This window comes from Marmota flaviventris, chromosome 4, assembly GCF_047511675.1.
Source record: "Marmota flaviventris isolate mMarFla1 chromosome 4, mMarFla1.hap1, whole genome shotgun sequence".
Lineage (NCBI taxonomy): Eukaryota > Metazoa > Chordata > Mammalia > Rodentia > Sciuridae > Marmota > Marmota flaviventris.
In genome coordinates this window covers 34,296,635-34,320,003 of record NC_092501.1, presented here as the reverse complement: position 1 = coordinate 34,320,003, position 23,369 = coordinate 34,296,635, and the positions used below count along the sequence as shown (strand labels likewise).

Sequence of the window (23,369 nt, the reverse complement as noted above, 5' to 3'; positions counted from 1 at the left end):
ATATTTGTGCTTCTTTTTCAGGCAGTGAAAAATTTGGCTATTGTTCACAATATATTTTCTTATTTTTTTTTTAAATAACACGTTTATTTTATTTATTTATTTTTATGTGGTGCTGAAGATTGAACCCATAGCCTCACACGTTAGACACACACTCTACCACTGAGCCACAACCCCAGCCCAATATATTTTCTTATTTTTCAGTCTTAAAATACATGTTGAGTAATTTCACAATTTCTAATCTACATCACTGATAAAAAAAAAATATGCTTACTAACTGGAACATGGTTAGGTAAACAATGGCTGATGGGCTGGATTCCTATAATCATAAACAATTTGTTTATAATTTACCTCTTTGTTTACATGTTGTCTTTGACTGCCTGTGCACTGCAGCAGTGTAGTTGTCATCAGAATCATTGCACCATAAACCTAAAATACTTGCCGTCTGGCTTTTTAAGAAAAAGTTTGCTTATATCTGCACTAGGGTTTTCTAGCCTCATTGCTTGTCAGTCCTGTATACTTACCATATTGAACCCAGGACCTCCATGATAGGCAAGTGCCCTGCTACTGAGCTGTATCCCCTGTGTTTTCTTTTAACAGTTTTAGAATTTCATGTTTTACTTGAAATTAAATTTAGGTTGGTGTATGTATGTTTGGTATTAGAGATCAAACCTAGAGCCCTTGACACACGCTAGGCAAGTGCTCTACCATTGAGCTATAACCACTCCCATCTCAATATTTTACAGTAAGTCATTAAGTCCATGATCTATTTTAAAGTATGTATACATATGTATTTAAAAGTTTATAAGATTTGTCAAGTTTCAATTTTTTTCCTATATATATTTTAAACTCATGAGAAGGATATTCTACTTACCCATATTTTTACCCTTTTAATTTTTCCTTATGGAAATCTCAAGCTTCCTTTAAGAGCAGGGCAGGTTTACAAGCCACAGATTCTATTTTCCTTTGTCTGAGAATGTCTTGATTTCACCTTCATTCCTGAAAGATATTTTTATTGTATGTAATATTCAGGATTGAGTTCTTTTTTTCAGTATTTGAAGTATGTTCTTCCATTTCCTTCTGGCCTCCATAAGATCAGATTTTCATTATTAAAGTAATTGTTCCCCTATTGGCAGATTATCTGCAGCTGCTTCTAAGAATTTTTTCTTCATCTTTAATTTTTAGAAATATAATTACATGTCTATTTAATGTATTTATTTCAGTGTGCCCTATTGGATTTGTTTAGCTTTTGTAATCTGTTGGCTGTGCCTTTCACCAAATGTGGAAATTTTCATCTTTTATTTCTTTGAATATTTTCCAGTCCCATACACTCTGTCCTCTCCTTCTGTGACTTTTTTTTTTTTTTTTTTTTTTTGGTACTGGAGATTGAACTCAGGGGCACTTGACCTCTGAGCCACATCTCTAGCTCTGTTTTGTACTTTATTTAGAGATAGGGTCTCACTGAGTTGCTTAGTGCCTTGCTGTTGCTGAGGCTGGCTTTGAACTCTCTATCCTCCTGCCTCAGCCTCCTGAGTCGCTGGGATTACAGGCTTGTGAGATTACATACCCAGTTTCCTTCTGTGACTTTTGATGACACAATGTTAGCTCTTTTATTATGTCCCCTGAAGAGAAAGCTTTATATCTTTTATTCAGATAAATAGATAAACATACATCTTTCTTGTTCAAATTCAATCAATTCTATTGACCTCTCTTCAAGTTCACTGAGTCTTCCTCTATAATTTCTAAACTACTGTTGAACTCATCAGTAAGGTATTTTATTTATTATTGCATTTTTATAACCCATTTTGTAACTTTTATTTTATAATCGACTTTATAAGTTGCTGGGGCTGGCCTGGAATTTAGGATTTTTTTTTTTTTTTTTTGTACCAGGGATTGAACTCAGGGGAACCTGACCACTGAGCCACATTCCCAGCCCTATTTTGTATTTTATTTAGAGACAGGGTCTCATTGAGTTGCTTAGCACCTTGATTTTGCTGAGTCTGGCTTTGAAATTGCAATCCTACTGCCTCAGCCTCCCAAGCAACTGGGATGATAGGTGTGTGCCACAGCACCTGGTAGTTTAGGATCCTTTTGCCGCAATTGCTGTGATTATAGACATGTGCTACCATTCCCAGCAACGATCCCTTTTTATCCCTGGTAATCCTCCGTGTTCTGGTCTTTTTTATCTGAAATTAATATAGGTACTTCAGCTTTCCTTTGGTAGCTATTTGCATGATGTATCTTTCTCCATCCCTTTACTTTTGGCCTAAATATTTATATTTAAAATATGTTTTTTATAGACAAAATATAGCTAGCTGCTCTTTTTTGTCAAACTTAACAATATGGACTTCTTTTTTTTCCTTTTGTATAGTGCTGAGGAGCAAACTCCAGGCCTCATACATGCTAAGCAAGTGCTACCATGCCAGAGCCCCCAATTTGTGGCTCTAATCATATATTTAGACCACTTGCATTTAAAATGAAAGTTAACATGATTATATTAAAATCTGTAGATCTGCTGTTTTCTATTTCTTGCATCATTTGTTCTTTATTTCATTTTTCCCCTTTCTTTTTCCTAATTTAAATTGAACATTTTTATGTTTTCATTTTCTCTCTTACATTGACTTTACACTTTTTATTACCTTTTAAAGTGGCTTTTTCAGGATTTGAAATATGTTTTTTTTGTTTGTTTTGGGGTTTTGGTTTTTGGTTGTTCTTGTTTTGGTAGTGGGGATAGAACCCAGGGACACTTTATCATTGAGCCACATCCCCAGTCCTTGTTATTTTATTTTTTTATTTTTGAGATAGAATCTTTCTAAATTGCTGAGGGTCTCACTAAATTGCTAAGGCTGATCTTGAACTAGCAGTTCTCCTGTTTCAGCTTCCTAAGTCACTAGGATTATAAGCATGAACCACCATATCTCATATAGTGTTTTAAAATAACTTAAATCTATCATCAAATAATCTTTTCTTTCATGTGTAATAAAATGACTTTATAATAGTATATTCCCATTTCTTCCTGTGCCTGTGTCATTATTTTCCTATATTTTATATATGCTATGTATACTCACTAGAATTACCTAGGAAATCTGGGTGATACTCATGTACAATAATCATAACTGCTTTTGACATTTTAGTAACTATCTAGATAAATACTGTGAGAACTACAAACAGAAGCATCATATCTGGAAGAGGGCTGAGAAAGGTTTTATGAGAAATGACCACTTTTTCAAAAGTCATTTAATGGTAGAGGTGATGTCAGTCTGCTCTTAATGAATTTAGAAGATTCATTTAGAGCAGGAGCCACACTACCTGCATCAAATCTCACTTGAGAGGTATATAATCTTGGGAAGGTATATATCCTTTGAGTCTTAGTTTCCCATTTCAACAATGATGTTTTCTTTTTCTAGGAAATCTAAGGATATAATCAACAAAACAACTTTTCACAGTAAAAAATTTGGTACTGATTCTGATGGCTTGTCTCAAGAACTCAGACATTTTAACCAAAAAGGTAGAAAATTGGTTGAAGAGTCTGTGAAACACTGTGATACACTCAGTAGTAACCTGGAAAAAATATTTCAAGAGACTGAACAGAGATGCAAGTCTCTGACCACAAGCACAGCTTGTTTTTCTGAACAGTGGGTATCTTGCTTAAATAAAAGGGAAGAGGAACTCCAGAACATGTTGGAGGTAATAATTTTGTACCTGGAACCTACTTTGGGGAGAATAGTTATAATCAGAAAATTAAATATTCTTAGCTTAGAACTGATTTCAAAACAAATTATATTTTAAGACATAATGACTTAACTTTTTTAAAAAAATATTTATTTTTCAATTGTAGTTGGACACAATACCTTTATTTTACTTATTTATTTTTGTGTGGTGCTGAGGATTGAACCCAGGGCCTCGAACGTGCTAGGTGAGCGCTCTACTGCTGAGCCACAACCCAAGCCCGACTTAAACTTTTAAGTAAAATACTTGGTATGCTTATACATGATCTTGTTTTATGCTTTGGTATGTGTCTTCTACATGCCTAATGTAATATCCAATTTCTGTCTTATATCTAACCTTGATTTTTTTACTTATTTCTTTAGGGAAGGGCACTCTGTCTTTAAATATTTAATACTTTCCATTTGTATTTACTTTTCTCCAGGTACTTTCAAGCCTATTGTTGTTTTAAGAATTTAGGATTTGGTTTGGTTGCTCAAAGGATACTTGATAGGCTTGTGGGTTTGCTTGAACTTAACACTTGCTTGAGCCCTTTATGATTTGTTTTTCTTTTCTGTTCAATAAAAGGATTTCACTATGTTCTCAGAAAGTAGACTCAAAGAATTTAAGTATTTTAAGTTATATAAACAACCTGGGATAAGGAGAAGAAACAGGGTTCATAGAGAAATAACAGACAAAAAACATACAGGGTTATGAGCCTAGACAACAAGTCATACCAGAAGGAAGCTATGAAAGAATCCTGATGTTGTGTCCAAAGAACTTAATAGCCAACCTGTTAGCATTCCCCTGCTCTAAGATGGTATAATGGAGCATCAATAAGAATAATTAGGGCTGGAGTTGTGGCTCAGTAGTGGAGCACTTGTCTAGCATGTGTGAGGCACTGGGTTGGATTCTCAGCATCACATATAAATAAATAAATAAAATAAAGGTCCATCGACAACTAAAAAACTATTGAAAAAAAAAAAAAAAACAATTATGAGGGCTGGGGATATAGCTCAGTAGAGTGCTTGCCTTGCATGCACAAGCACCTGGGTTCAAGCCCCAGCACTACCACCACCAAAAAAAAAAAAAAGAATAATGACTACAATAGATAAAAACACATCAATTATATTAAAGCTAATTAATTCATTAAAATTTCAGGGGTTTCTTTTGGATCATGATAGGGAAACAATGCATTATTTTGAAAACAGGTAAATAAGGAGAAACAACATCCATCTATTTTTTTTTTTCAAAGAGCCATATCTTGGTTTAACAGGATAATTGATAAAGAAAAGTATTTCATAGAATCTCAGCAAGTAAAATGAAGGAAAAATGATACAATTTGAATATCATCACTTTGCAACTCCCAATGAAATAACCTCTGTGGCCATTAATGATTGCTAAGTCATTTTATCAGATGTTCAAGAGTTAGGGGAGAGATTAAGAGGAACTTTCTAATTAATAGGGTAACTACTTCTGAATCCAGTGATTAATATATATATATATATTTTAAGAGTCTGGTTCCAGGAATTGAACTCAGGGGCACTAGACCACTGAGCCACATCCCCAGCCCTGTTTTGTATTTTACTTGGAGACAGGGTCTCACTGAGTTGCTTAGTGCCTCACTTTTGCTGAGGCTGGCTTTGAACTCGTGATCCTCCTGCCTCAGCTTTCCAAGCCTCTGGGATTACAGGTGTGCGCCACCTCATCTGGCCCCACTGATTAATCTTAACAGATATAACCAGGGCATTGTATGCCTGAAGTTCCACCTGTGAAATAGGCCTGAATTAGATCAAGCCTGTAAATTTAACCAGTTTATAGAAAATACAGATGAACATAGGAATATATGGGATGGCAATGCAATAGACCAAATCCAGAATTTGAGATATCCAAAAGGGTAAAAACCTGATTTTTTCAACAATAGTTTTAAAGGAAAAAAGATGAGGAAGGATAACTTGTAGATCAAAAGAATCTTAAGTCTTAGTTTGCTTGAGACAATCCTTCCTTATATCTGTTATGTTGGAGTAATTATTAGGAATAGGGCTTATTGCTTTGAAAAGTGTCCTAGTTTGGATAAAAATTATATAGTCACTTAATTAAGATATATTCAGTATCTAGTGATGAATTCTGGTTCATAGAAACCAATTGGGGAAAACATTTGGTGAAATTTGAATACTCTAGACATTTGATCTATAGGAATAAATATTAAATTTTTAGATAGGATAGTTGTCTTAAAATGCTCTTAATTCTTAGACATATGCTGAAGTAAATGGATGAAATGATGTGGAATTTGCTTCAAAATAATCCTTATGATGAGGACTGGGAGGTCAGTCTTATTTTATCTGTGCCCATGTGTTGATAAATGTTGAGACTGGGTGATGAATACAAGAGGTTAATTATCTTGTTCTCTTTACTTTTGTATAAGTTTTTAAATTTTATAATGGACAGTTTCAAGGTAAAGAGATATGACATGTTGAATAAAGCATTTGATAACTTTAATTTTAGTAATGAAAGCTTATTTGTATCAATTACAGGTTGTAAACCAATGTTGTGAGACTTCAAGTTCAGAGATCACTGAAAAATTAAGTGGACATAAAGAAGCTAATGAGAACCAACATAATATTTTTCTTGGTCAGATAACTACTGATGAAAAGCAGTTGATAGTACAAAGTCTAGAGCTTAATGAAAGTATAAAAATTGGCTTATCTAAGCTTAATTGCTTTCTGCAACAGGATCTGAAACTGGATATCCCGACAGGTAATTTAAAAAGGAAATAGAATTGTTAATTTTTTGAAATTGAATTTAATGCTATACAGTGTTAGATGTTATTTAAAACTGATGCTGATCAATTGCCTGATATGAATTTTTCATCTCACTGTAATCAATTTAATAATGGAAAAATTAGAACCTCAAAATAGTTTTAATATCAAGTATTAGGTGTCATGATATAACTGGTATATACAAAATTTAGACATCATAATTTAGTAAAATTTCACATTCAAGGAACTGACTAATCTAAGAAAGGGCATTTTAAAAATAAATCATAAAACTGACCAGCCATCTATCTAGCACTCTGTAAAATGACATTTTTTTTTCAGGACCAAGGACCTAACCCAGGGTGTGTCCTAGGCAAGAACTCTTGCCACTAAGCTAAATGCCCAACCCCTATAAAATAATATTTGAATATCAAGAGTATTGGAGGAATTTGTTGACTAAATCCAGTTTAATGCAAAGTTTACCACATTGTGCATTTTGTTATGTGTCCCTCTCATTTTGTTGTGGACTGTTAGCATATAGGAATTATTACCATTTGAGAGATCAGATATGGCAAAGATCAGTAGATCATAATGATTCAGAGTCCTTCATGAAAAAGATTTTATGCAGGACAAATAATTGGATTATTCTTTGGATTGTGGTGATAGTTGCACACCCTGTAAATTCACCAAAAATCATTGAATTGTACATTTAAAGTAAGTGAACTTTATGGTATGTGAATTATACCTCAAAGCTTTTTTTTTTTTTTTTTTTAAAAAGCAACTATAAAAGAAGATTGTGCTAAAGGATGTTGGGTTAGCTGCTGGACATGGTGGCACATGCCTGTAGTCCCAGCTTCTCAGAAGGTTAAGGAGGATCACTTGAGTCCATGAGTTTGAGACCACTCAGGGCAACATACTGAGACCCCATCTCTGAAAGAAAAAAAAAGTTTATTTATTTTTTCTGCTAAAGACCTATAAGGTTATTGTTCACTTATCAGTGAAATTAGGAATTTTGTTAAGATGTTGAATGAAAAGCAAGAGCCAAATAATAAAAAGATGTGAAGATGTAGCTAATTGTATAGCACCCCTGGATTCAATCCCGAGTACCACCAAACTTTTTTAAAATTTATTTTAAAAAATAAAAATTATTATTTATATCTCAAACTTCTACTTTCCGCACTTGTCTAATGTTCACTACAGGCACAACACCACAGAGAAAGAATTATTCATACCCATCAACATTAGTAAGAACCAAACCACGTGAACAGCTCCTTGATCAGCTGAAAAAGAATCAGCCTGAGCTGTTAATGATGATGAGTTCAGAAAACAATACAGAAGAAAATAATCAGGTAAAATTTAAAGTATCATAATTTTAGAATTCTCCCTTAATCTTGACGTGATTGATTTCATGTGAAAAATGTTATTATTTACCCTTCAAACCTGCCCTGCATCTCATTTATCTACACCCCCCTCCCCCCCACTTTTAAAATATTTTTTAGTTGTTGATGTACCTTTATTTTTTAATTTATTTATATGTGGTGCTGAGGATTTAACTCAGTGCCTCACACATGCTAAGCAAGTGCTCTGCCACTACGCCACAACCCCAGCCCCTATCTAACCCTTTTTTATGATGATTTTAAGCGTTGGACTTAATCACTCATCTGACTTATTATTTTAGGACATGGATGAAGAAAAGGCAGTTCTGGTGCAATACATTGAAGAACCTCTAAATCAAGAGTCATCTGTAGATACCAGTGTGGATTGTTCTTCAAGTGGTGGGGTTCCGTTTTTCCAGGTATCTGATTATATAATTTCAGATAATCCTTCCACAACTCCCACAAGTCAGTCACTTACTATTCAGTGTAAAGGCATTACTCTTGGTGTACCATAACAAACAAATTTTCAGTCATTGCTTTGGGATGGCTTATTGACTTTTCTGATTTAACTTATTTATATAGTCTGATATTGATAAAGGGTTTTCTATTAGATAAATAAAGGCAAATTTTTACTTAATCTACATACTTAGCTGGTAATTTTTAGCTATTACATTTATCCCCTTTCTCCTTCTTATATACTCAGAATGGATACTAAGAGGAGTCATTTCTCTCTTCCTTCTTCCAAACCTTGTAGATCTTGACGTGGAAGGCCTAGATCTTGTATTTGACCATTAAATTTTGAAGGCTTAAGCGATTTTTAGAGTGAAGTCCTCTTATATTAGTGATTTATCCTGCCTGAAGCTCTTCTCTTATTAACTATTCCTCAAAGTTTCCTGAGCTCCTTAACTGCCCTGATCTTATGCAGTTAAATCCTATGACCTCTCCTTATCCTCCCCACTGTTGGGAACATGGCACTATAAATTGTCATCTTTCTATTTTGAAGATATGAGCATAGGCAAAATAAGAATTTCCTTATGTAAGACATTGACATCTACAGTTTACAGTTAGAGAGTTGCTTCTGATAGGTATTTGCGGGTACCTGTTTTTAATAGATTTGCAGGTCTTTTTTCCTCAAGGTCCAAACATTCTTTCTCTATCCCTGATTTAAACTGTTAAAAATTCTAGCACAGATGCCCTTAAATTCCTCTCTGTCTACCTCAGGGCAATTTCATCCCCAAATTCTTCCTACTTTTTGCTTTACTTTTTTGCTTTTTAAGAACTGTAAGTATATTTCAGTTTTTGATCCCTTTCTTTTTCTTATGAAGTTAGGAAAAGGGGGAAAGATAGAACCTTAGTGACCACTTAATCCCCGGTCAGAAATCCTTTAATTATTATTGTTTGTGGCATTTTAGAGGTTAGACTTAGTGACTTAGCTACAGCAAGGAAGTCCCTACAGTATTGGAAGGCTTTGGGGTCTGGTTTTAGATGTTTAGGTGAAATCTAGAGGTGATTTTTTCTCTAATAGCAGTCTGATGTGGGGTGTTTGCTGGATTTAAAAGACAGTGATATGGAGAATTTCTCTAGGTCTAAAATTTTTTTTTTTTTTGGTGAGAGCTTTATTTTTGCTGTGCTGGGGATTGAGCCCACAGCCTGATATATATGCAAGTGTTTTGTTTTGTTTTTTAATATTTATTTGTAGGTGTAGATGGACACAACACAATGCCTTTATTTTTATGTGGTGCTGAGGATCGAACCTGGGTCCCGCCCATGCTAGTTGAGCACTCTACCGCTGAGCCACAATCCCAGCCCTATGCAAGTGTTTTACCACTGAGCTCATCCCCAGCCCTGTGCTGGGTCTAAAACTTGAAAGTTAGTTTAGGATTTGTCTTAACATTGACGACTGAGTACACAATCAATGTTACCACTATCTTTTTTTTTTTTTTTAGTAGTAGTACTGGGGATTGGTGCTTAACCATGGTGCTTAATGACTGAGCTACATCCCCAGTACTTGTTACTTTTTATTTTGAGACAGGATCTCACTAAATTGCTAAGGTTGTCCTCAAGCTTGTGATCCTCCTGCCTTAGCCTCCAAAGTTGCTGGGATTATAGGTTTACTTATATGGATTATAGGTATAATTATACACCCAATTATCACCAATTCCTTATGGGCAAGTAGGAGGATTCCAATGAAATAAAACTCTCAAATAAGAAATGTGAAATAAATTTTTTAAAACAAGATACACCAAAGTTTCTCTTTTTTGTTTTTTCAACCTTTTAGTTTTTAAATTTTTTTTATTTGTTCTTTTTAGATATACATGACAGTATAGTATATTTTGATGTATTACACATATACATACATAGAATATAACTTATTCTAATTAGGATTATATTCTTGTGGTTGTACATGATGTGGAGTTACACTAGTTATGTATTCATATATGAATGTAGGAAAGTTATGTCCAGTTCATTCTACTGTCTTTCCTATTCCCATCCTTCCTCCCTTCCTCACTCCTCTTTGTCTAATCCACTGAACTTCTATTCTCCACCCTCTAACCCTGCCCCATTGTGTGTTAGCATCCACATATCAGAGAACATTTGGCCTTTATTTTGGGGGGATTGGCTTATTTCACTTAGCATGATAGTCCCCAGTTTCATCCATTTACTGGCAAATGCCATAATTTCATTCTTTTTATGGCTGAGTAATATTCCATTGTGTGTACACCATATTTTCTTTTTCCATTCATTTGTTGAAGGGCACCTTGGTGGGTTCAATAGATTAAACATTGTGAATTGAGCTGCTATAAACATTGATGTGGCTGTGTCACTGTACCATGTTGATTTGAAGTCCTTTGGATATAAACCGAGGAGTGGGATAGATGGGTCAAATGTTGATTCCTCCAAGTTATCTGAGGAATCTCCATACTTTTTTCCAGAGTTGTTGCACCAGTTTGCAGCCCCACCAGCAATGTATGAGTGTAACTTTTCCCTATATCCTCGCCAACATTTATTGTATTCTTGATAATTGCCATTCTGTCTAGAGTGAACTGGAATCTCAATGTGCTTTTAATTTGCATTTCTCTAATTGCCAGAGATGTTGAATAGTTTTTCATATATTTGTTCACCATTCATACTTCTTCTTTGGTGAAGTGCCTGTTCAGTTCCTTTGTCCATTTACTGATTGGGTTGTTTGCTTTTTTGGTGTAAAGTTTTTTGAGTTCTCTCTGTATCCTGGAGAATAATGCTCTATCTGAAGTGGCAAAGATTTTCTTCCATTCTGTGAGCTCTCTTTTCACATTCTTGATTGTTTCCTTTGCTGGGAAGAAGCTCTTTAGTTTGATACTATCTTATTGATTCTTGATTTTACTTCTTATGCTCTAGGAGTCTTGTTGAAGAATTTAGTTCCTAAGCTGACATGCTAGATATTTGGGCCTACTTTTTCTTCTAGGAGGCACAGGGTCTCTCTGGTCAAATGCGTAGGTCCTCGATCTACATTGAGTTGAGTTTTGTGCAAGGTGAGAGATAGAGGTTTAATTTCATTTTGCTACATATGGATTTCCAGTTTTCCCAGATCCATTCATTTGTTGGAAGAGGATACCTTTTCTCTAATATATGTTTATGGTGGCTTTGTCTAGTATGAGATAACTGCTATGTATATGGGTTTGTTTCTGGATACACCAGTTTCTTAAATAGCCTATGTACTAGCTTCTCTGTCAAAAATAGAATTGATTTTTATAAATAATAATAATCTTTGTTTCCCTAAGCAGGATATCTCAGCAGCAATATTTATATTTAAACTGGATAAATTTTGTTATAATTGTATGATGTTTAGTAGCATTTGTGGCTTTTACTCAATTCAGTAGCACCCACTTCCTAGTTAACTGCCCCAAACTGTCTTCAGACATTGCCACATGTCCATTGGGTAGAAAAATCACTCCCTGTTGAGAACCACTATTGTATAGTATAATTTGCAATTTTGTCTTAGAAAATAATGCAGAAAACTAATATTTCTTTTATCTGATTCCTTCCATTGGTGAATATAAAGAAGACACTCACCTGTACTTGCCAGAAATACAGTTTGCTCAAATTTGTGTTGAACTTTTTCTGAATTTTTCCATACCTAAGCTGTCATGCCTACAACCCAGAAAACTTTGAAATTAAAATATAATTAATGTGTATAAAACATTATATTGCCGGGTGTGGTGGCACACATCTGTAATCCCAGCAGCTCGGGAGGCTGAGACAGGAGGATCGGGAGTTCAAAGCCAGCCTCAGCAATGGCAAAGCGCTTAGCAACTCAGTGAGATCCTGTCTCTAAATAAAATACAAAATAGGGCTGGGGATGAGGCTCAGTGGTTGAGTGCCCCTGAGTTCAATTCCTAGTACCAAAAAACAAAAACAAAAAAACCCATTATATTATATTGACTTAATTTCTCCTCTTAAATCCACAGCATAAAAAATCACATGGAAAAGACAAAGAAAACAAAGGCTTTAACCCAGTGGAGAGGTCTAAAGTGGAAGAATCTACAGAGAACTCTGTTACAAAGAGCAGATTACCATTACGAGCCCAGATAGATATTTAGTTAATTTGAGAGTTGATATTATTTTTAAGAAAAATCAAAAATAAAACCTGAAACCCTAGTACTTGAGCCTTGTGTACAGATTAAAAAGGAGTAGAATATGTCAAGACAGTACAGTAAATGTAGTTGAATTTTAATCAATTGTTTGGTCATCCCTATAATTTCTATATATTAAGTTGGATTTCATTTGGGATTTTTATTGAGTAAGTATGTTTCTTGCTTTTCATATAAAGTAGCCTTTCTACAACAAATGAAAAGTATTTTTCTTGTATATTATTAAATATAAAACGTATGTGAATTGTGTTGTTTTAGGCTTGAACTTACATAGATAAATATTTCCAACACTTGGCCTTGGAAAAGACCAACTCATTTATTTTCTTGATGAGACTTATCTATATTTTCTTGCCTCTTCCATAAACTCTGTTGCCTTCTCCTCAGCTTACTTTCTCCCTTTTAATTTGTCACCAAACCATATGTTGAACTACAAAGTTTCCTTTTTTATTATGAGAAAACCAGAATTTTACCCAGAAATCTTAAACTATTTTTCAGTGATTATGTCTAAAATTACTGTTACTGATAAACATACCCCTGAGAGTATCCCTTCCTTCAGGGATAATTTAAAAAATGTATGTATATATATATTTAGTTTTAGGTGGACATAATATCTTTATTTTATTATTTTATTTTTATGTGGTGCTGAGGATTGAACCCAGTGCCTCATGTGTGTCAGGCGAGTGCTCTATCACTGAGCCATAGCCCCAGCCCCTCTTCAGGGATATTTTAATTGATTTTCCCTAGATATGAAAGCATTTCATTCCTTTATTAGCCCCCACAAAACCCAACTTTTCTACAATATAAATTGCTATTATGGGCAAACTGTCTAGAATTCTGATTCATGGCTTTGTGGCCATGTCTTTTGGAGAAGGTCACCATAATTTAAAGAATTTTCAAAACTGTCAATTGTGACTAAAGTTTATATTCTTTTGCTTATCTTTGTATATAATAAATTTGTGTATATATATATATATATATATTTTTTTTTTTTTTTTTCTTCTCTGTTGAAATCTTAACCTTGAAAAGAACCCTGGCATTTTTGATCTGGTGATCATATTTCTGGAAGTTGAGATATTTCAACATGAAGAACCAGAGCATATAGAATTTTGTGTCTACATCAAGTTTAGTATATACATTTTAGAAAGATGATTTTTGATTAGTGATATAAAACTGCCATATTGGAGAATTAGAAAATTTTCTACTTCAAGGAATTAAATTTACCTTGCAGAAGTATTAATTATTTTAATAGAAATAGGGGATATAATTTTTCTGCAAACAGGTGTCAACGTAAACTATCACAGTATCTAATAAAATGCCGTTGGAACATCCATAATTAATAAATTTGGTTTCCTCATTAACTTGCTTGCCTTATAATTCTTATCTGGCAATTATTGAGTTTAATAAACTGCCTTAGTACTACTAAAATGAACTTCTACATAGGTACCACCAAGGAATAATATCCCTGGTAAACATGCCAAGCTTCCAGTTGCATTCCAAGGGGCTATTCCTTAGGTATAAGATTAATGAGAAATAGACTGCAGTTTAGCTTTAAATCATCTCATTCTATTCTATTTTAAACTTGAGACTGTTAATGCACCTAATTTAACTGCCTGACAGAAGGAAAAACAATCCATAAAATTTTAACTTCTAGAGACATACATTAGCTATACAAATAAATTTTCATATACAGTGTTAGGCACCCAAAAAGTAACCAAGAGTTGCATCCACTAAAATGGCATAGTATTGTAATCCCAGCAATTCAGGAGGCTGAAACAAGAGGATCATAAGTTAGAAGCCAGCCTAGGCAATTTAGTGAGACCCTGTCTCAAAAAAAAAAAAAAAAAAAGCTGGGATGAAGCTTGATGGTAGAGCACTCCTGGGTTCAATTCCCAGGACTGTTAAAAGCAGGGTAGGGTAAGTATTACTTGTAGTAGTTATTACTACAAGGACATGTTCTTTCACAGAAACAATGAAAAAAAAAATGAAGCAAAAACATTGAGAAACAATGTCTTAACTTGGAAAACAGTTTATATGCTGAGTCAAGAAGAAGGTAATCCCAAAACAGTAGGAAAGTGTTGTGGTGTTTTATGTGGTCTTCACCATCCCCTCCCCATTTTGAAGTCTCTTCGGTAGTCCTAAAAAAGGCAGCCCATGTTCTCCTCATGGGTTTCTGGTGGTCCCTGGTTTCTAGGGAGCAAAGAGGCTTTGTTCTCAAAAGATTGTTCTAATTTGAGACAACTGAAGGAATTGCTTTTGTTTCACTAACTCAAAACTCAAGATAGAAAAGAGGCAAGCATTTCTCAAAAACAAGGCAACATGGCATGGTGGTGCACACCTGTAAACCCAGCAGTTTGGGAGGCTGAGGCAGAGGATTGCGAGTTCAAAGCCAGCCTCAGCAAAAGCAAGGCACTAAGCAACTCAGTGAGATCCTGTCTTTAAAGAAAATACAAAATAGGACTGGGTATGTGGCTCAGTGGTTGAGTGCCCCTGAGTTCAGTCCCCAGTACCAAAACAAAACAAAAAAAAATAAGGCAAATGAACAACTCACTGCTCTCTGGGGCCAACAGTTACAGTTGAGGCAAGGGAAGAAGTGCTGAAAGCCTGAGAGGAAATGCAGTGGAGAGAATTTTTTAGGGAAATTAGATCATCCAAAGTACCCACAAATGTGCTGGGGGATCTAGGAAGCTACATGCCCATGGCAAGTTGCAAAGTGAGAAAAGATCTGAGCCTTAGCTTCCACCTGTCGGCTCTCTAGGCTGTGTAAGCAAGAAGTAAAGGCCGTGCCAGATTTTAAATGGCCTGGCTAAGTGCTGAAGGTGCAGCCCAATACAGCCAATCTACAAATCTAGGAGGGTTTTTGTTTTATTTATATTTTGGATGACTGGGTCTTCAAGGAAATCTGTCAACACATGAGCTGAACATAAGCAAAAAGAAGAGACCTTAGAAACCACATAAGTTAAAAAAAAAAAAAAAAAAAAAACAGCTTAAAAAAGTCACTAGGCTACTATAACCCACAGCAAACAATAAAGCCTCTGAGAAATAAAGGATGATTTTGAGTTACCACATTAAAGATTCAAAATGCTCACCTTTCAACAAAATGATGCATGACCCATTCACGGAACAAAGAATAAACGCTGAGAAAGTACACATTGGACTTTTTTTTTTTTTAATTCTGAAAGTGATTTTTCTTTAAATTTTTAAACATACATAAAATCTAAAAAGTACATACATTTATGGAGTACCATGTGATATTTCAATACATGTACACCTTGTATAATGTTTACTATCAATTCAACATATCTACTTTTTCTTTCTTTTTTTTTTTTAACTTGTACTGGAGATTGAACTATGGGGCACTTTATCACTAGCCTTTTTTATTTTTTGAGACAAGGCCTCACTTAAGTTGCTTAGGGTCTTGCTGAGTTGCTGAGGCTGGCCTCAAACTTGGAATACTCTTGCCTCAGCCTCCCAACTCACTTGTATTACAAGTGTGTACCACTACACCCAGCCAATTATCATTTCCTTATGGTGAAAATATTCCAAATCCTTTCTTCTAGATTTATTGAAATGTACAGTATAATGTTGTTATCTATTGTCAACCCTACTGTGCAATAGGACATCATAATTTCTTACTCCTATCAGTGCTAGACAAAAAATTTTAAGCAACTATTTCAAATATATTCAAAGAGCTAAAAGAATCCAGGAAAGCAATGTCTCCACAAATACAGACTATCAATAAAGAAATTATAAAAAGGAGATGGACAAATTAAGATCTGGAAAGTATAATAATGAGTGAAAAAAATCACTAAAGGATTCTAATAGCAGATGTGAGCAAACTGTAGAAGCAGTAGAAAGAATCAGTGGAGCTCAGACTAGGTTATTAGAAATTATCCAACAGGAGACCTGTGGTGTGCCAACAAACATATCAACATTTGCAAAATTGGAGTTCAAGGAGAAAAGAGACAAAGGGACAGAAAGAATATTTGAAGAAATAATGGTCCCAAACACTTCAAATTTGTTAAAAAAATTTTTGAATCTACATACCCAAGAAGTTTATCAAATTCCAAACAGGATAAATTCAGAAGAAATCCATGCTACCAAAGTAATCATAAGAAAAATGCAACTCAAAGCCACAAGAGAGCTGGGCATGGTGGTACATGCCTGTAATTCCAGTGGCTTGGGAAGCTAAGGCAGGAGGATTGCGAGTTCAAAGCCTGCTTCAGCAAAATCGAGGTGCTAGCAACTCTGTGAGACCCTGTCTCCAAATAAAATACAAAATGGGGCTGGGGATGTGGATCAGTGGTCAAATGCCCCTGAATTCAATCCCCGGTACCAAAAAAAAAAAGAAACCCACACAAGAGAGATCACTTTTCGTTCATGAGAATGACCTCACTAAAAAATACAGAAAAAGATCAAGTATTGATGAGGCTTTGGGATAGGGGAACTCTTGTATGTTGCTAGTGGGAATGTAAAATGGTCTAACACTGTGAAAGAAGGTGAGTTCTAAAAACATTAGGATTGCTCAGCAATTTCACTCATAGGTATCTGCCACAAGAAAATAAAACATGCACCCATACAAAAATCAGTAGATAAATATAGCAGCACCACTTAAAACAGCCAAATATCCATCAATTTATGAATAGCTAGACAAAATGTGGCATATACATGTGATGGACTACTTAGCCATAAAAATTAAGTACTGGTGCATTATGTGGAAAAAACTCAAAAACATTGTGCTCAGTGAATTAAGTCAGACAAAGCTTGCATATTGCATGATTCCATTTTTATGAAATATTCAGAATAGGTAAATACATAGAAACAGAATAGGTAAACATAGAAACAAGACTGGAGTGAGGGGGGAATCTGGGAGTGATTACCTAAGAGATATGTGATTTTCTTTAGGGTATTGAAAGTGTGTTAGAAATAGGTAGAGGTGGTAGATGAAAAACACTTGAATATATTAATAGTCTTATGCTCTACCAACTGAGCTACCCAGTACCTTATTAAAATATATTAAATGCCACTGAATTACATATTTTAAAATGGTTGTCTTTATATAATATGAACTCACCTAAAAAAACTCATTGAAAATATCAAACAGCATCAAAAATTCAAGACATCAATATTGTTGGCAGATTAATTTTTTTAAATAGTACAATTTAAGCAATGATTTGTGTGCTCAAAAAACTTAGTAGTTTTCAGCTATTTTAAATGTATTTGAAGAGCTAAAGGATACCATATTTGTTTGTTAAATCAAGAGAAGCATGAGATTGAAGGGTTCTTAAGTAAGAGACTAATGTCTCAACAAATAGAGAGTATCAATAAGGAGATAGAAATGATGAAGAACCAAAAGGAAATTCTGGAGTTGAAAATTGCAATAACTAGCAGGGTGCAGTGGCACATGCTTGTAATCTCAATGCCTCAGAAGGCTCAAGTGGGAGGATTATAAATTTAAAGCTGGCCTCAGCAATTTAGTGATACCCTCTCTCAAAAAAAAAAATTAAAAGGGCTGAGGGTGTAGCTCAGCAGTAAAGCACCCCTGGGTTCAATTCTCAGTAGAAAATAAAAAGGGGGGGGGCTGCAATAACTAAAGTAAATTTATTAGACTCAAGAGCAGATCTGCTTAAGCAAAACAAAGACTCGGCAAACTTGAAAATAGGTCAGCTGAGATTGACCCAGAAATAGAAAAGAAGAATGAAGAAAAGTTCTGAGCATCAGAAACCTATGGGACATTGTCATACATACCAACTTAGACATAATTGGAGTCCTAGAAGAAGAGAAATGGACAGGATATTTGAAAAAACAATGAAAACCTCCTAAATTTGCTGGAAAACATATACCCAAGAAACCCATCAAACCCCAAGTAGGACAAACTCAAAAAAGGTCCATATCCATACGCATTATAATTCAACTATCAATACCCAAAAGAAAAGAGACAAAGGCATTTGATCACATGGGTCTTTCAGAAGATTAACAGCTGATTTGTCATCACAAACCATGGAGGCCAGAAGTCCATGAGAAGACATTTAAAGTGCTGAAAGAAAATCACTGTCAACCAAAAATTCTACATCTGACAAAACTATCCTTCAAAAATGAGACTATAAGTCATTCCAAGAAAAACAAAACTGAGGCAACTTGTGATTAGGAAACCTGCCACACAAGAAATATTCAAGGTAGTCCATTGTGATGAAATGAAAAAACACTGGAGAGTAACACGAGTCCATGTGAAAAAACAAAGAATACTGGTTAAAGTAACTAGGTTAATAAAAGACAATATAATATATTTTTGTTTGTAAAGCTTTTTTAAATTGTTTAGTTTTAGGTGGACATAATATCTTTATTATATTTTTTGTGGTGCTGAGAATCAAACCCAGTGTCTCATGCATGCTAGACAAGCATTCTACCACTGAGCCACAACGCCAGCCCCTTGTTTATAATTCTTTTTTCCTCCTTTCTGATTTAAAAGACAACTGCATACAACTATCATTATGAATCTGTGCTGTTGGTCACAAATGTATGATTATGTAATTTGCATGACAACATCACAGAAGGGGGGAGGGGACAGCTATATGTGAGCAAGGTTTTGTACATTGTTGATATTAAGTTGGCATTAATCTGAACTAGACTATTATATTAGACATTAATTATAATCCTTACAAACAAAAGGAATGATTCAATATATGTACATGTAAGGAAAATAAATGACTGGGCTGGCGCTGTAGCTCAGTGGTAGAGCGCCTGCCTTGCACCTGTGAGGCACTGGGTTCAATGCTCAGCACCACATAAAAATAAATAAATAAATAAAAGATATTGTGTCCATCTACAACTAAAAAAATTAAAGAAAATAAGTGACAAAAGAGTTAACATGGAACATTATGTTAGTGGACATGGAGTATAGTGGACAAAAAAAGTATAAAACATAGGAAACAGTAAAATGGCAGATATAAATCCTTCCTTAATAGTAATTACATTAAATGGATTGAATACTCCAATCAAAAGTGAGAGACTGGCAGAATAGATTTTTTTTAAAAAATTGTTTATTTTCTGGTTGTAGGTGGACACAGTACCTTTATTTTTATGTGGTGCTGAGGATTGAACCAGTGCCTTATGCATGCTAGGCGAGTGCTCTACCTCTGAGCCACAACCCCAGCCTGCAAAATGGATTTTAAAAAATATGATCCAGTAGCTCAAGGCTGTGTTTACTTTAGCATACACAAAGCCCTGGGTTCAATACTAGCCAGAAAACGTAAAAACAATCCAATATATGCTGTTTATAAGTGGTACAATTTAGATTCAGTGTCAAAAATATGTTGAAAATAAAAGGTTAGTAAAAAATTATACTGTGTATATGGTAACCAAAAGAGACTTGTAGTGGCTATTCTAATTCTCTCCAAAATATATTCTAAGACAAAAATTCTTACTAAGTATAAAGTGGAACTTTCCTTCTTTCTTTTCTTTTTTCTTTATTTCTTTCTTTCTTTTTTTTTTTTTAAGATGGGTTTTCACTGTGTTGCCCATGCTGGTCTCAAATTCCTGGGCTCAAATGATTCTCCCACCTCAGCCCACTGAGTGCTGGGGCTGTAGGTATATACTACTATGTCCAGAAAAAGGGACATACTTTATTGATAAAAGGATCAATTCATCAGTAAGATGTAATGATTATAAAGCATATGTAATTAACAGCCCAAATACTCCAAAAACTGATAGAACTGAAAAAAAGAAACAAAGAATAACAGTTGGAAACTTCAATTTGTTACTTTTCATAATAGAACAAATAGGAGGTCAAGAAAGAAATAGAGGGCTGGGGTTGTGGCTCAGTGGTAGAGTGCTTGCCTAGCACCTGTGAGGCCCTGGGTTCGATTCTCAGCACCACATTAAATAAATAAATATGTAAGTTATAAAAAGTATATATCTAAAAAAAAAAAAATAGAGGGCTGGAGTTGTGGCTCAGTGGCCTAGTAAAGGTATTGTGTCCAAAGATATAGAAAACAGGAACAATATGCCAATTAGAAGTAACAGATATGGAAAGAAAAAAGAATATATTAATATATTAAAATGGGAAAAAAGATCTAACAGACATTTTAAAAAATTGGTTTTAGTTGTAGATGGACACAATATCTTTGTTTTTATTTATTTTTAATGTGGTGCTGAGGATTGAACCCAGTGCCTCACACATGTGAGGCAAGCACTCTACCACTGAGCTACAACCCCAGCTCCCTAACGTATGTATATTTATAGAACACTTCATTCATAGTAGCAAAACACAATCTTCTTAAATGGATATGGAGTGTTCTGGGATAGACCATATGTTAGGTCTTAAACATGAAACATGCCTCAACAAATTTAAAGAACCTGAAATCATAGAGTAAGTTGTTCAATCACAATGGAATGAAATTAAAAATTGACAATAAGAGGCTCGGGTTGTGGCTTAGTGGTAGAACACTCGCCTAGCACATGGGGTTCGATCCTCAGCACCACACAAAAATAAATAAATAAATAATAAATAAATAAAGGTATTGTGTCTGACTTACAACTAAAAACAATTGACAACAGAAGGACATTTGAGAAATTCACAAATATGTGGCAACTAGAATCCATATTCCTAAATAACCAGGTGGTCAAAGAAGAAATCATAAGGGAAATTAGAAAGTACTTAGGAATGAGAACAAATACACAGAATATCAAACTTACAGGACACACTTAAGCAGTGCTTATAAGCAAAGAGGAAGAAAGTTCTTAAGTCAAAGGTCTAAACTTCTACAAAAAGAGTCAGACAAGGTGGTAAACACCTATAATTCCAGCAGCTTGAGGCTAAGTCAGGAGAGTCACAAGTTCAGAGCCAGCTCAGCAACTTAGCAAGGCCCTCAGCAACTCAGTGAGACCCTGTCTCAAATATGAAAAGAGCTGGGAATGTATAAAGCACCCCTGGGTTAAATCTCCAGAAGGAGAAGGGGAAGGGGAGAAAAGGGAATGGGTTATGGGAGGAAGAGAAAGAAGAAGGTAGGAAAAAAGAAGAGCAAAACTTGAAACCCAAAGAAAGAATTAAAGATTATCAAACAGCTTGGTGTGGTGGTAAATGCCTGTAATCCCAGTTACCTGGGAGGCTAAGGCAAGAGAACGGCAAGTTGGTGGGCAGCCTCAGCCACTCTGTCTCAAAATTTTTAAATGGGAGAGGATGTACCTCAGGGGTAGAGGGCTTTCTGAGTTCAATGCCCAGTACTACAAAAAAAAAAGAAGAAGAAGAAGAAGAAGAGAAAGAAAACTGCCATCATAGCACTGCATATCTAATAAAAGTATTTTCTTTGAATGATAAGGAATTAAGTACTGGATCAAATCCTGGGCCTTGTGCATGCTATACAAGCACTTTACCACTGAGTTACATCCCAACCTATCCTTCTTTATTTTACTTTGAGACAGGGTCTTGCTAAATTGCTGAGGCCAGCTGGCCTCAAACTACCAAGAATCTGGAATTACAGGCATGTGCTACCATACCTGCAAGTTCATGTGTCTTAAGAAATGAAATTTGAGCTTGGCATCATGAAACTGTCAATGTTAATTAAAAGAAATAGTAAAATGTGTTCATTAAGCAGAAAAAAAATTACCAAATACCATCTCAGAAACGTAGAAAAGAATGAAGAGCAATGGAAAATATAAATGCATTGGAAAAGGTAAATTAATCACTCTAAAACAGTAACAATGTTTTGTAGAGCCTAAAATTTGTATGAAATTAAAATCTGCAAGATGAGAAAAAGGCGAGTTTCTAAGCTCCTTTGATTGTCAGGGAGATGGTAAAGTTTTTGATTAATGTAGACTTTCGTAAGTAAAGTATAAAGTAAATTTAGACATTGATGAGTAAAATTTTAATTGTTTCAGATAACCATTGAAAGAATAGTAAAAGAATCTAAAACTAAAAAGCTAATACAAAGGGAAGATGAAATTTTCAAAATAATCCAAAAGGAAAGAAAAAATAAACACAGAACACACAAAAGGAACATCTAGAAAGCAATATATAAGAGGGTAGATTTTTAAACCAAATATATCTAATTATGCTAAATCTAAATGGTAAAATAATTCAAGTTAAAAAGCAAGGATTATAAAAATGGATAAAGTGAAATTCAACTATATATTGCCTACAAGAGTCATCTTTTACAAAGATGTGAAAAGTTCTTCTAATCAAAGTAAAGTTGAGGGCTGGGATGTAGCTCTGTAGTTGAGTGCTTGCCTAGCACCTTTGAGGCCTTGGGTTTTATAACCATCATCCCTCGTTGCAAAACATCAAACAAACCAAACAACCACAGAGTGTCAAAAAGTAGTACTGAAAATAAAAACAGTTAATTTATAGATGGTAAAAGTCAATCCACTAGGAAAATATGACATTGCAAACAACTAACAATATTAAAACACAAAAAAGCAAAAGTTCACAGGACTAAAAAGAGAAATAAATAAAAAGCTTGAACAGACTAACAAAATGGCACCATCCCCAAATGTCCTTACCTTTTTAACTGTCTATTTACTATATTATCTTCTAGCCTCTTGCCCACCCAAAGTCTTTCATGGATCCCTTCCTTGGCTTCCAAGTATACATCTCCAATGTGTACTTGAAAAACCTAAGAAAATAAGTATTTGATCTGATATCCTATTAATCTAACCTAACTTCCTTATTCAAAAGCTTTTGTTTTGAAGGAGACTTAAACCTTTGCTGCTATGCCTTAGATTGGCAAAATAACTAATGAAGCAGGTGGCTTTTGTTCAGCAGAAGTATCAGGAGCAGATCTCATTTAGGACATGTTCCCTCTCACTGTTGTTACTGTCAATTGTAGATGAGTTGGCTGGATAAGTCAAAATTAAGCTGGTAAAGACAAAATCAGTTATCCTTCTGGAATCACTCCAATATTTCTTTTTAT

General features: G+C 34.7%; 1 protein-coding gene across 1 annotated transcript in view; it reads left to right on the top strand.

Moving 5' to 3' along the window:
• Positions 1-13,823, top strand: part of Kif11 (kinesin family member 11) — a 49,779-nt gene extending 35,956 nt beyond the window's left edge. The window contains exons 18-22 of the mRNA XM_027940020.2: positions 3,405-3,684; positions 6,237-6,459; positions 7,659-7,807; positions 8,137-8,253; positions 12,283-13,823. Of these exons, the coding sequence (XP_027795821.2) occupies positions 3,405-3,684; positions 6,237-6,459; positions 7,659-7,807; positions 8,137-8,253; positions 12,283-12,414 (901 nt within the window). The 3' untranslated portion in view covers positions 12,415-13,823. The remainder of the gene's footprint in view (positions 1-3,404; positions 3,685-6,236; positions 6,460-7,658; positions 7,808-8,136; positions 8,254-12,282) is intronic.
• The last annotated feature ends 9,546 nt before the right edge of the window (positions 13,824-23,369 follow it).